Source organism: Mustelus asterias, chromosome 19 (genome assembly GCF_964213995.1).
Source record: "Mustelus asterias chromosome 19, sMusAst1.hap1.1, whole genome shotgun sequence".
NCBI classification, from domain to species: Eukaryota; Metazoa; Chordata; class Chondrichthyes; order Carcharhiniformes; family Triakidae; genus Mustelus; species Mustelus asterias.
Window position 1 is genome coordinate 26,039,024 of NC_135819.1, and position 15,060 is coordinate 26,054,083.

Consider the following 15,060-nt stretch of genomic DNA (forward strand, 5'->3'; position numbering starts at 1 on the left):
CAACAGAGCCAGCCGTGGTACCACTGCTCTGACTGCTGCTGCTGTTATCCCCTGATAGGCCATCTCCCCCAACAGTATCCAAAATGGTATACTTGTTAGAGAGAAGAACGACCACAGGGGATTCCTGCACTGACTGTCTGCCCCTTCTGGCGGTCACCCATCTATCTGCCTGCACCTTCAGTGTGACCATGTCTCTAAAGCTCCTATCTATGACGCTTTCCGCCACCTTCATGCTCCTAAGTGCATCCAACTGCTGCTCCAACCTATCCATGCGGTCTGTAAGGAGCTGCAATTGGGTGCACTTCCTGCAGACATAGTCGCCCGAGACACTGGAAGCGTCACGGATCTCCCACATCTCACACATGCGGCACTTAACCCCACTGACCGACATTTCGAGCACCAACTAAATTATTTGAGAAAATTTATAAAACTCTTACCTTCACTTTTACCTTCTCACAGTGGCCTTTTTTTTGGTTAGAGGAGGAGGGAGGGAAACACTAATGTAGTGTTTCGGGTTTACCGCTCCTTGACACCAGATCTTTAATTTGATGTTTTTAAGTTTCCTTTGTACTTTGATTTCTGTTCGGGCTGTTCCCCCTCCTTTTTGGGGAGCTGCCCCTTTTACTTTGTCCTGATTTAATCTGAGTTTGTTTACTTGGTTTGGTTTGACCTAAAAAGAGGACACCAGATCTTCCGCTTCCCACTTCTTGGTAAATGTTGCTGGTCCGACTTCTCCCAGAATGCACCAGTGAAGTCTCTCAGCCGCTTCTACCAGAAGGTTGGCAATTAGGGTTAACCCTTAGTATGCTAATGGAAATAGCTTATTTTAATACTTAAAAAGATATAATTCAATCTACTTGCTATGTGACATAATTTGGCATTATCTATAATTTCAGTAGCAACATGACTATGGCAAAGTACCCGAATAAATCCCAAGACTCAATTGAATTAATTTATGGTGATAGTGTAAAATGGGTGATCACAGTTCACCACCAGTTAAACCTCTCTCCTGACATTCTGAGAGGGATGTAAAATGAGCAGCAAATCCAAAATCACTCATTTTAGGCAAATGACAAAAGTCAAATTGTTCCCAATCTTTCAATATTGAGCATTAGAAGGGAAAAAAAAGACTGTCCAAAATATTTGTACTTTTCATGTTATCACATTTGTCTCGAGTTCCTCGTGTTATTTCATTGTGTTTATTATTCATGTCCACCAGATTAGAAAACAGTTATGATTCCTATACAGTCTGAATTATTGAGCAACCCCCAACCCCAACAAAATGAATAAATTACTGGATAAGATTGTTTACCTTATCCGATTATTGCCCATTTTGATTGTGTTTTCAACCAGCCATGTGTCGTCGGTTTTGGACATTGAGTGAAAAGAAAGATCTAATATCATACCTTTTCTCGCTTCAGGATGCCTCAAACTACTTTATAGCTAATGAAGTGCTTCTCCTGTTGTGATGTAGGAACTCCTTTTTTTTACATTTTATAATCGATAAAAGCATAAATTTAAGATTCCTCCTGAAAGATTCATACCTTACACGATCACAGTGATGCCAAACTGCAGTAGTAAATGAGTTTAACATTCATATAGATCAGTGTTAAGAAGTGATAGTTTACGATTATCACAGAAGGTGATATTTACAATAAGGTCAGAATTGAATTTAAACCTTCCTATCACCAGTTCCAGTGACGAATATGTATGTCGTCACAAATATTAAATTCTATGCTAAAGAGAACAGTGAGCATAGTGGGGTCCCAGCAGGGTTGGCACTAGTGTAAAGGGTTAGAATCATAGAAACCCTACAATGCAGAAGGAGGCCATTTGGCCCATCAAGTCTGCACCGACAACAATCCCACCCCAGGCCCTATCCCCACAACCCCACACGTTTAACCTGTGAATCCCTCTAACCCACACATCCTGGGACACTCAGGCGCAATTTAGCATGGCCAATCAACCTAACCCGCACATATTTGGACTGTGGGAAGAAACCCACGTAGACATGGGGAGAATGTGCAAACTCCACACAGTGTCCCAAGCCAGGAATCGAACACGGGTCCCTGGAGCTGTGAGGCAGCAGGGCTAACTAACTGCTGTGCTACTTACATGGTAGGCAGTTGATCAGATCTTAAATACAACCCTCAAAATGCTAGGCAAGTGAAAATTGCAATCGATGAATCGTATCACAAAATCCCTCCCGCAAATGATTGCAGACTTTTTACTGTAATCGAGAGAGCATGGTCTTTTCTGTAACAACAGTTATAAACATTTGTTCACACATGAAACACGAGCAAGATAAAATTGCATACATCAAATGCAAGAATTAAAGTAATCAGCAAAGTAAATTAGCAGCTGTATTAAATTACAATTTCATAAACCCTACAAAATTACTGTTGCGAAAATAAAGACAAACTTCGCTGGCAGTGACGCTGGCAAATGAAACTTACATTCCAAAACAATCCTGGAATTGATAACACCAAGGTGGATCCAGATTGACAAAAAACAGGACTGTCTCTTGTGTTAGCCCGACAGTTAAAAATTGTAGATATAGTTTATCATTCAAAGAATTCGGAAAGGATCAATAAATACACATGCACTAAGGGATGCCCGAGAACCTGTCATTGACTTCGGTAAAATCAAAACTGAGCATTAAGTTAAATTGAAATGACACAGCAAAACTGAAGCTTCACAAGGTCAAGAAAATCAAACAAAAAAAAAGAATCGTATCACAGGAATAACATTGCATAGGATAATTATACAAGTAAATTCTACAATATTTCAAGCAGCAGTCACATATATTGACATTTATGGCTAAATTAAATGGCAGTGCATGAGATAGGGAATTGTTGGGGATGCAGGCGGTGGCGGGTGGCATGGCTGAAGGTCTCTGTGTCTGTTGTCTCTGGATACAGTTCCGGGTGTGGAGATGCCGGCGTTGGACTGGGGTAAACACAGTAAGAAGTTTAACAACACCAGGTTAAAGTCCAACAGGTTTATTTGGTAGCAAAAGCCACACAAGCTTTCGAGGCTCTGAGCCCCTTCTTCAGGTGAGTGGGAATTCTGTTCACAAACAGAACTTAGTTCCGGGACCAGTGTCCCTGGAGACCGCAGGTGAACCAGGCACTTGAGTCGCTGCCTCAGCCAGCCGAATGCCTTATCCCAGCCCACGTCCTCTCCGCCTCTGCCCCAACTGGCCGGCGTATTATACATTATCTGTAACTTTACTTCTCGATTTTGGCTTCTGGTATTGGAGCTGGGATTCACAGTGCTGGAGGGCTCTTACAAGCTTGGGTCGGTTCTGTCTTCCCTCCCACCCAACACAAGTCAATGTAAGCATTTTCTTCAGATCAGGATGCGACCCCAAGAGTATTTACAAACGCTGACATTTCAGCGTTTTGAGATATACTCAAACAATTCATGAACATCGAGTGAAACTTATCTCCATAATACATCCTTATCAGGTTCCTGTACCGTGCCAACGTACGTTTAGAGTCCAGACTATAACAAAATCAACCTAAGAAAAACCCTAAAGGAATAAGGGAGGAGGCTCATGTGCCTTCCTGAATGAATTTCCCATGATCAAAGAGGGGATCTGTTCTATCCTGCCGGCTGGCGTGGGGCACAGGTACACACAGAGACCGCCAAACAAAGAAAAACAGGCTAAGGGGGGATTCTAGCAGAGCGAAATCATCTGATCCAGGTCACCATCATGTGGCAGAACAGGGTATAGCAGCAAAAAGCAGAAAAATCTGAATCAATTTGAATTAGGTGATCAATCAAATCGGGACGGCGATAATCAAGATAAGCACTCACGGGGACTCAAACCCTGGTAAAACCGTACCTATACAGGCGGGTCCAACCCCCAACCCTTATGCTGCACCCCGGGGGACTTAAACCTCCAATGCTTACCTCGGTAGTGTTTAGACACAATTTGTGGGTTTCCCCGATCAAGATGGTTTGATGCCCAAAACCAGGCAGCCGCGGTCTCCAAGCCTTTGGTCAGCGAGGCACCAGGGGGTTTGCAATCTCGGTGGGACCTCCAAAAACTGTCAGAGATCCTGGGTACCAGCAACCTTAAGCACTCTTAGTCAACTCTTGTACAAACCGCGCTGGACACCACGCAAGGCCTTGTACACAAGGAGGACTCCCCTCCTTGCCATCGAAATGACTGGAGTCGTTCTGATATTACAGAAAAACAACTTAGCAATTGTAGTCAATTACAGCTAATCAGGAACAAGTGGTTTTTCACATCCTTCATTGACAGACATATTTGTTAATTAAATCCTGGTTTTTCACCCTTTCACATTCGATGAAAAATTGACTTCTGCTAATCCTTCATTTGCATAGAATATTTTGCCATTGGTATTTATTATGGAAAAATCCGGTCTTGCTCACCCTCTGGTGAAGGTCAAAAAGCAGAATGTTATGAGGCCTATGCAAGTGAAGATTAGCCAGATATAGCAGACAGACTCCCTCGATGGTCTGCAACTGATAACATTCTCACTAGCTGTAACAGAGCTGTTAGAGAAGGCACGAAATATTTAATCTGAACATTTTAACTTCCACACTTCTCCACTTCCTCAACACTACCTGTCCCTCTACATATCTTTGTATCATCTGCGAATTTAGCAACAGTGCCTGCAGTTCCATCTTTCAGATAATGTATATTGTGAAAAGTTGTGGTCCCAACACTGACCCCTGTGGAATACCACTTGTCACCGGTTGCCATCCTCAAAAGGACCCCTTTATCCCCTCTCTGCTTTCTGTCAGGCAATCTTCTATCAATGCCAGTACCTTGCCTCTTAGCTTGTTTAGCAGCCTCCTGTGAGGCACCTTGTCAAATAGATAGGTGCTTGATGGCTGGCTGGTTCAGACACGATGAACCGAAGGGCCCCTTTCAGTACAGTAAAACTGTCTCTCCCCTTGGTCTTGCTTTGTGTGTACTTGCTGCTGATTTTTACGATATGACAGAAGCCCCTCAGTATCAGCAACAAATTTCACACTAACTCAAACACATTAACTATATGTTTAACTGTATAATCATTTTTTTTCTAAAACATGTTTGTTATGAGGTTTCTGGAATAGAAGAGGGGACTTCAGAAGCAAAAGGGGTGAGCTATAGCAAACAAAAACTGATCATCCCTTTCAGCTTCACAACCCTCCCAAACATCTGCACTGGTCCATTTCTAGCTCCTTGAAGATCCTGTTTTAATTGCTCCAGTATTGCTGATCTTGTCTTCAGCTGCCTAGATTGTGAGCTCTGGAATTAACTCCCTAAATCTTTCCACCTCTACCTCACCTCTCCTTGCCTTTTTGACCAAGTTTTCAGTGATATCCACGAATAACTCCCGATTGTGACTCAGTGTCATGTTTGTTTTATAATACTACGGTGTAGTACCTTGGGACATTTTATTAAATGTATGTTGTTGTGTTGGAAAAGAGAAGCATCAATTACATGTAGAGACCGGAGAAGCTGGTTTTCTTTGAGAAGATTAAGGAGACATAGAACATAGAACAGTACAGCACAGAACAGGCCCTTCGGCCCACAATGTTGTGCCGAGCTTTATCTGAAACCAAGATCAAGCTATCCCACTCCCTATCATCCTGGTGTGCCCCATGTGCCTATCCAATAACCGCTTAAATGTTCCTAAAGTGTCTGACTCCACTATCACTGCAGGCAGTCCATTCCACACCCCAACCACTCTCTGCGTAAAGAACCTACCTCTGATATCCTTCCTGTATTTCCCACCACGAACCCTATAGTTATGCCCCCTTGTAATAGCTCCATCCACCCAAGAAAAGGTTTTGTTTTAGAAGACTAAATGAGTAATAAGATTTCCAATCAGTAACTTGGACACAACACTGACAACTGCAGGAACAATGAGAAATATTTTTATTCCGTGAGTTATGTTCTGGAATGTCCTTTGTCCTGATTTAATTAAACTCCTTAAAGGGATTGGGAATGGTTGGGAATTCCAGAGCTTCGAGCCCAGATGGCTGATGGTGAAGTGATTAAAATGGGAAATGCTGAAGAGATCAGAATGAGAAGACTGCTGGTATATTCATTTATTTATATTATATTTATATATATGCAAGGATGTACGAGCAACATGAAGAACAAGGCAAGAAGGAAGTTTAAACTAAATGCAACCCAAATTGATATAGTCCAGGAGGGCTATGTCTGTTTCTCACTTACGTATTTTTTTAAAAATTAAAAGCAAAATTGAAGGGCCCATTTATTGCAGTATTTAATCAGTGACTGTAAGGCAAATAAAACATGGAGCTTACACCCAAGGAAAAGGTTTGTGATGTCTCTTTTAGTAAAAGCCTTACATCTATGACATGAATTAATCTATGATTGACGATCTCAGAATCGTACTGCATGAGCGGATGTCAGAGAAATGTTCTGCAGCCAGTTTCAGACCCTTTTAGTAAGAAAATATTTTTGGGCTTTGCCTCTCAGTTTCAATGTGGAATCAGTGATAAAACAGGTTCCTTTCCCCAGCCTCTGACCAGCCACAGTATAGAAATGGCTTGGGTCCATTTCAGTTTCTGGTAACCCCCAGGATGTTGATAGTGGGGAGGGGAAGGGAGGGGAGCGGGAATTCAGCGATGGTAACCCCCAGGATATTGATAGTGGGGGTGGGGGAGGGATTCAGTGATGGTAACTTTAAAAGTAAAAAGACATACCCACTGTGGTGCAGATTTAAAAACACAAATGAGGGGGCAGAGATTCAGTACAGTTAAAGCAGCTCAGATGCTGAAAGGAAAAGATTCCCCGAGGAGCAGCACGACCTCTGCCCGAAACTTGGAGAAATAAAGAGGTTGAGACTCTCAGCTCCTGATCCGAGCTCAGCCTGTTCTTTTTAAAGTTTATTTATTAGTGTCACAAGTAGGCTTACATTAACACTGCAATGAAATTACTGTGAAAATCTCCTAGTCGCCACACTCCAGCATCTGTTTGAGTACACTGAGCGAGAAACCGGAGCACCCGAAGGAAACCCACGCAGACACGGGGAGAACGTGCAGACTCCGCACAGTGACCCAAGCTGGGAATCAAACTCTGGCTCCTGGGGCTGAGGCAGCAGCCTGTAACGGGTCCGATAGCGATCCCTGCACTGAGGGACTGCAGGCAGCAAAGTCTGGACATTTTAAAGAGACAAAGGCTCTGCCCTCTTAAAAAAGGAAAGGAAAAAAGTTAGTTTTTTTTAAACAAAAGGTGTGGTCTTAATCAGAGTGCAGCAACTATGTGAAGTTAACAAAAAGAATGGCACCTGGAGAAGGAAAGAAAAACTGACTCTCCAGCCAGCCAAAAGAAATAAGAAAACTGTAGGAATTAATTCAGAAGACTTCCACCAGCTAAAGTTAGAAGTTAAACAGTTTTTAAAAAGGATCCAAAAGGAGCTGCAATTTCCACCAAAACTCCAACAGTGCAAAAGGACAGAAAAACAGCAGTTGCAGCAGTTGATAGTCTTAAAGCAATAATGCATTTTAAGTTGCACAGCATTTAATTCAATAACCAGAAGGAACAAGAGGCATGAAAATCAGAGAAGACCCCATATAGAAAGGGTTCACACTCAAAGAACAAAAACAAAGAACAGTACAGCACAGGAAACAGGCCCTTCGGCCCTCCAAGCCTGTGCCGCTCCTTGGTCCAACTAGACCAATCGTTTGTATCCCTCCATTCCCAGGCTGCTCATGTGACTATCCAGGTAAGTCTTAAACGATGTCAGCGTGCCTGCCTCCACCACCCTACTTGGCAGCGCATTCCAGGCCCCCACCACCCTCTGTGTAAAAAACATCCCTCTAATATCTGAGTTATACTTCGCCCCTCTCACCTTGAGCCCGTGACCCCTCGTGAACGTCACATCTGATCTGGGAAAAAGCTTCCCACCGTTCACCCTATCTATCCCCTTCATAATCCTGTACACCTCTATTAGATCTCCCCATATTCTCCGTCTTTCCAGGGAGAACAACCCCAGTTTACCCAATCTCTCCTCATAGCTAAGACCCTCCATACCAGGCAACATCCTGGTAAACCTTCTCTGCACTCTCTCTAACGCCTCCACGTCCTTCTGGTAGTGCGGCGACCAGAACTGGACGCAGTACTCCAAATATGGCCTAACCAGCGTTCTATACAGCTGCATCATCAGACTCCAGCTTTTATACTCTATACCCTGTCCTATAAAGGCAAGCATACCATATGCCTTCTTCATCACCTTCTCCACCTGTGTTGCCACCTTCAAGGATTTGTGGACTTGCACACCTAGGTCCCTCTGTGTTTCTATACTCCTGATGACTCTGCCATTTATTGTATAACTCCTCCCTACATTATTTCTTCCAAAATGCATCACTTCGCATTTATCCGGATTAAACTCCATCTGCCACCTCTCCGCCCAATTTTCCAGCCTATCTATATCCTGCTGTATTGCCCGACAATGCTCTTCGCTATCCGCAAGTCCAGCCATCTTCGTGTCATCCGCAAACTTGCTGATTACACCAGTTACACCTTCTTCCAAATCATTTATATATATCACAAATACTCGAACATATACTTACTCCTGTAAGTAACGCCAAGATCAGCAGAGGAAAGCAAGACCCCTGAGGGTGAGGGGAGGTATTGACAGACCCCTGAAGGCAGAGGACGCAGGTGGTACAGTGGTGAACACTGCTGCTTCACAACACCAGGGACACGGGTTCAATTCCGGCCTCGGGTGACTGTGTGGAATTTGTACATTCTCCCCGTGTTTACATGGATTTCCTCCGGACGCTCCAGTTTCCTCCCACAGTCCAAAGATTGTCAGTTAGGTGGATTGACCTTACTAAATTGCCCCTTAGTGTCCCAAGATGTGTAGGTTAGGGGGATTGGCCATGAAAGATGTGCAGGGTACAGGGATAGGGCCTGGGTAAGTTTATCTGTAAGGGAGTTGGCGCAGGCTCGATGGGTCAAATGGCCTCTTTTTGCACTGTGATTCTATGACACCTCCATGTTGTTGAAGTGAAAAGAGTCGGATAAACTTGACCGCAACCTACAGCAAATAGAAAAGAGGCAAAAGCTTGTGACCCTAATTAAATGAGAAGTGGCCCAGCTACATCAAAGCTAGGAAGAAAATAACTCGCACTATGAAAAAGGGGGAAGTAGCTAGAAGATCTATTAGGGGCAGTAATAAACAGCACAACATTTAGCAGCAAGCAGTGAAGAAACTGGCGTTAGAGCAGGAAGATGTGAATAAAGGATCAAAAGGGTTGAGAGAAAAAGCAGAAGCCCAACTCAGCAACAGAGGTCATAGCATGGAACTCGAGAAGAGTCAAAGAAATCTCATGTAAGGATACTATCAGTTTGTGATGGGTGGGAGAACTGCAGGTCTCAGAGTGAAATGCCTGGCCTATTGCATTTGCTACTCCCAATGCCATCTACTCAACATCGGAGAGACCAAACGCAGACTGGGTGACCACTTTGCTGAACACCTTAATTCTGTCCGCAAGCAGGAGCCAGACCTTCCTGTCGCCTGCCACTTCAACACACAGCCCTGCTCTCCTGTCAGTCCTCGGCCTTGACCTTTTGCAATGTTCTAGTGAACCTCAATGCAAACTGGAGGAACAGCATCTCATCTCCCGCTAAACTCGGTTTCCCTCCTCAAAGCTAATACCCTCCAGACCAGGCAACATGCTGGTAAACCTCTTCTGTACCCTGTGTGTGACCAGAATTGTACACAATATTCTAAATGAGGCCTAAGTTCTGTACAGCTGCAGCATGACCTGCCAATTTTTATACTCAATGCTGACTGGTGAAGGCAAGCATGCTGTATGCCTTCTTGACTGCCTTCCCCACCTGCGTTGCCACCTTCAGTGATCAGTGGACATGTACACCCAGATCTCTCTGCTGGTCAATACTTCTAAGGATTTTACCATTTACTGTGTAATTCCGACATGCATTGGACCTTCCAAAATGCATTATCTCATACTTGTCCGGATCAAACTCTTTTTTCTATTTTTTCCTTGTCTTCAGCTCTGACGAGGGGTCACCCAGACTCAAAACATTGGCTCTATTCTCTCTCAGGTTTATTTGGTAGCAAATACCATTAGCTTTCGGAGCGCTGCCCCTCCACCAGATGGAGTGGAAATCCCTCCCCCTTTAGCATACCAAATAAACCTGTTGGACTTTAACCTGGTGTTGTTAAAACTCTTACTGTGTTCACCCCAGTCCAACGCCAGCATCTCCACATCTATTCTCTCTCCACAGATGCTGTCAGACCTGCTGAGGTTTTCTAACGTTTTCTATTTTCGTAACTTGTGTGTTTAATGTGGGTTTGAGTAAATCGATTTTGAAGTTTAGATGAAAATGCTAAAGGGGGAGGGATTTGGTGATTGTGGTGTCTGTCTCTTTAAGATATCGCAGAAGGAGGTCACCTGGCTTGAGGGGCCAATGGGAACTAAGACTGAGATCACCCCTCTCTTGGACAGAATACATTTGGAAGCCTTATAAGTAGTATGTAAGCAGGTGGGGGCTCCTGCTCCAAGGCAGCCTAGGGCTGCAAACCACTGTACCTAGTTTTTAATCAATAAATACCTATTCTTTCCTAACAAAGCCTGAAGTGTCTTGATTCTCCTGAAGTGCCACGATATAACACCCACCAACAAAGCAATGTATGTACACAGCAATAATGCAGCAGTAATCCGAGTGACAGGTAAAGATGCCTTGATTAGCCTTTTGATTTGATATTGAGCAGTAAGAATGTTTATAATTAGAGGACTTTTTAAAATATAAAATACAACTTATGTGAACCATAGGAATTATCCATCAGCTCCGAACATAAAGAAATGTATCAGACTGCTAGACTAGGCAAGATAGCACAGGTGACAGGCCCTGAAGAGACGGGATTTGTTTGTTGGGATACTCCACTGGCCATACCCTCCCAACACTGGAGCTGCTTATCATTTTAATGTCATTTTTGTCAACATTTCATCAAATAAGTACACTTTTTAACAACACTTTCTAAAATCATGAAGCTATCAAGCTCTCTCAATTGGGTTGCAGTGAATGAAGTCTACCTATTACCAGGTTATTATTGAACTAACACGGAATCAAAGTTTGGTTGCATGAGAAGTTCTTTCTGTCACTCCAATTGCAGGACATTTGGTGAAAGCATTTTCATCAGGAATAGTCAGAGAAAAGCAGAAATCCACTGCTCCGTAATGTCGTGGTGTGCTTGCTGTGTCTAGAGGTAAGCTGTTTTATTTGCATTTTGAAAGTGTACACACTGACAATCGACATGAGACACTGCTTTGCTGGAATAGAAGGGGATTCCTTTGCAAAATAATTGGTCCAGTAGTTCTGGGGCAATATGGCTGCTAATTGGTTAGTTTGGTGCAAGGATGCTGAATAATCCAATCCGATGCCGACACTATTCAGTGTAATGTAGCCCTTTCAAACAACAGGAAATAAATGTCCAGATTGCAGTCCCTTGGGGCACTTACTCAGTGCCTTCACTCGACAGAACTTCTATTTGATTTTTCCTGTGTCGCTGGCTTCTGTGTAGCTTGAGATTTGCTTCTGTTACTTCCCCAAATAATTCACTCTCAGACTGAGAATTCTCATCTTCAGATGTTAACTCTTCCTCTCCACTTTCATCAGAACCATTCAATTCAAAGAGAGACACATTCTGAAACAGTACAATCAGAAGCATCAGGAACAGTAACAATTCCCACAGATTTCACCATACAGGGTGGTATCCATGAGGCTGGAAAGGATGGGGGGGGGGGTCCAGGGTCGAACAGGTTTTTGATAGTGCGGTGTGAGTCCTGAATATTAACAAATGATGTTCCCACGCCCAGCATAGTCCATCCAGCTGCGCTTCTTACTTACCATTTCAATCACCTTGCCTCGACAATCCGCTACATTCTCAATATCAAACCGATCCGGCTCCGATGTCTCCATTTGCCTCCTGAGTTCCTCGTTAGCTTTGGCTATCTGTGGCAGGAAGTTCTGCAGTTTGTCCAACACTGCAGGCAAAGCAACAGAAGCACATTTCAATTTTCTTATGTCAATTCTGCAGGTAATTAAATGAATGTTTGAAATGGTGCTGTAGGTGATGGTAATAAGGTGGTGAGAATTAGCGCCCATTCCCAGATGGCGTTGGCCCTACTGAGCTTGTCATATGAAGAGATTGAACAGTTTAGGCATATATTCTCTGGAATTTAGAAAAACGAGGGGAGATCAAATTAAGGTACTCAAGATGATAAAAGTTGTGGATAAATAGACATGGAGCGGACGCTTCCACTTGTGGGGCATTCTAGGGAGAGGTCATAGTCTTAGGATAAGGGGTAGCAAATTTAAAACAGAGTTGAGGAGAAACGACTTCTCCTAAAGGGTTGTAAATCTTTGGAATTCGCTATCCCAAAGTGCGGTGGATGTTGCGACAGTGAGTAAAATTAAGGAGTTAGATTTTGAATTGGTAATGGGTTGAAGAGTTATGGGGAGAAGGCAGGAAAATGGGGATGAGGAACATATCAGCCATGATGGAATGGCGGAGCGGACTTGATGGGCCGAATGGCCAAATTCTGCTCCTATATCTCATGAACTTACAAGCTGAAGTGGAACTGGATCATGTGCAGGAAAGGCGGCGGGGGAACCCGAAGGCCCCACAGTGGGACTCTGAGCACCACTGTGCCCCCACAGCAGGAACAGTCCAATTCAATCAGATTAACAATCTAGTCTATCATTCAGACAACATTCTGATTCTTAACCAAATCAGTTTAAGATTAAAAACACACAGACGAAATCAGCTGATTGTGTGAGGAAACGTGATGAGAATGTTAATGTTTCCCTTCTCAGGTAGTGAGGAACTCACCGCTGCTTCTCGGCACCTTCCCAATCTGGGGTGGCACAGACTTCCTGCTGTTTCCCGCACTGATCAGAAGCTGCCGGTTAATCCCTATGGAAACAAATATCCGGGATTAAACACGAACACACACAAATAACTGGGGAGAGCGGGGGGGGGGGGGGGGGGGGGGGGGAGGAGAGGAGAGAGAGAGCCGGGGGGGGGGGGGGGGAGCGGGGGGAGAGCCGGGGGGGGGGGGGGGAGAGAGCGGGGGGGGGGGGGGGGAGAGGCGGGGGAGAGAGCGGGGGGGGGGGGGGGGGGGGGGGGAGCGGGGGGGGGGGGGAGAGCGGGGGGGAGCGGGGCGGGGGGGGGGGGGGGGGGGAGAGAGCGGGGGGGGGGGGAGAGAGCGGGGGGGGGAGAGAGCGGGGGGGGGAGAGAGCGGGGGGGGGGGGAGAGAGCGGGGGGGGGAGAGAGCGGGGGGGGGGAGAGAGCGGGGGGGGGGGAGAGAGCGGGGGGGGGGAGAGCGGGGGGGGGGAGAGAGCGGGGGGGGGGGAGAGAGCGGGGGGGGGGGAGAGAGCGGGGGGGGGGGAGAGAGCGGGGGGGGGGAGAGAGCGGGGGGGGGGAGAGAGCGGGGGGGGGGAGAGAGCGGGGGGGGGGGGAGAGAGCGGGGGGGGGGGAGAGAGCGGGGGGGGGAGAGAGCGGGGGGGGGAGAGCGGGGGGGGGAGAGCGGGGGGGTGGAGAGCGGGGGGGTGGAGAGCGGGGGGGTGGAGAGCGGGGGGGTGGAGAGCGGGGGGGTGGAGAGCGGGGGGGTGGAGAGCGGGGGGGTGGAGAGCGGGGGGGTGGAGAGCGGGGGGGTGGAGAGCGGGGGGGTGGAGAGCGGGGGGGGAGAGCGGGGGGGAGAGCGGGGGGGGGAGAGCGGGGGGGGAGAGCGGGGGGGGAGAGCGGGGGGGGGAGAGCGGGGAGGGGAGAGCGGGGAGGGGAGAGCGGGGAGGGGAGAGCGGGGGAGGGGGGGGGAGAGCAGGGGGGGAGAGCGGGGGGGGGGGAGAGCGTGGGGGGGGAGAGCGGGGGGGGGGAGAGCGGGGGGGGGGAGAGCGGGGGGGGGGGGAGAGCGGGGGGGGGGGGAGAGCGGGGGGGTGGGGAGAGCGGGGGGGTGGGGAGAGCGGGGGGGTGGGGAGAGCGGGGGGGGGAGAGCGGGGGGGGGAGAGCGGGGGGGGGAGAGCGGGGAGAACGGGGGGGGGAGAGCGGGAGAACGGGGGGGGAGAGAACGGGGGGGAGAGAACGGGGGGGAGAGAACGGGGGGGGAGAGAACGGGGGGGAGAGAACGGGGGGGAGAGAACGGGGGGGGAGAGAACGGGGGGGGAGAGAACGGGGGGGGGAGAGCGGGGAGCGGGGGGGGAGAGGGGGGGGGACAGAGGGGGGGACAGAGGGGGGGACAGAGGGGGGGGAGAGGGGGGGAGAGGGGGGGAGAGAGGGGGGGGAGAGAGGCGGGGGGAGAGAGGCGGGGGAGAGAGGCGGGGGGAGAGAGGCGGGGGAGAGAGGCGGGGGGAGAGAGGCGGGGGGGAGATAGGGGGGGGGAGAGCGGGGGGGGGGAGAGGAGAGGAGAGAGAGAGAGCCGGGGGGGGGGGGGGGGGGGGAGCGCGGGGGGGAGCGGGGGAGAGCCGGGGGGGGGGGGGGGCGGGGGGGGGGGGGGGGGGGGGGGGGGGGGAGAGAGCAGGGGGGGGAGAGAGCGGGGCGGGGGGGGGAGCGGGGGGGGGGGGGGGAGAGAGCGGGGGGGGGGAGAGCGGGGGGGGGGGAGAGCGGGGGGGGGGGGGGAGAGCGGGGGGGGGGAGAGAGCGGGGGGGGGGGGGAGAGAGCGGGGGGGGGAGAGAGCGGGGGGGAGAGAGCGGGGGGGGGGGAGAGAGCGGGGGGGGGAGAGAGCGGGGGGGGGGAGAGAGCGGGGGGGGAGAGAGCGGGGGGGGGGGGGGGGGGGAGAGAGCGGGGGGGGGAGAGAGCGGGGGGGGGGGGAGAGAGCGGGGGGGGGGAGAGCGGGGGGGGGGGGGAGAGCGGGGGGGGGGAGAGAGCGGGGGGGGGGAGAGAGCGGGGGGAGAGCGGGGGGGTGGAGAGCGGGGGGGTGGAGAGCGGGGGGGTGGAGAGCGGGGGGGGGAGAGCGGGGGGGGGGGGGAGAGCGGGGGGGGGGAGAGCGGGGGGGGGGGGAGAGCGGGGGGGGGGGAGAGCGGGGGGGGGAGAGCGG

The 15,060-nt window shown here is 49.0% G+C and overlaps 1 protein-coding gene across 1 annotated transcript in view; it reads right to left on the reverse strand.

The window, feature by feature from the left end:
• Positions 1–5,853: 5,853 nt before the first annotated feature.
• nopchap1 (NOP protein chaperone 1) overlaps positions 5,854–15,060 on the reverse strand; it is an 11,820-nt gene continuing 2,613 nt past the window's right edge. Inside the window, exons 2-4 of the mRNA XM_078235155.1 lie at positions 12,861–12,944; positions 11,876–12,012; positions 5,854–11,672 (exon numbers count right to left, since the gene is read on the reverse strand). Coding sequence (XP_078091281.1) covers positions 11,484–11,672; positions 11,876–12,012; positions 12,861–12,944 — 410 coding nt within the window. The 3' untranslated portion in view covers positions 5,854–11,483. The remainder of the gene's footprint in view (positions 11,673–11,875; positions 12,013–12,860; positions 12,945–15,060) is intronic.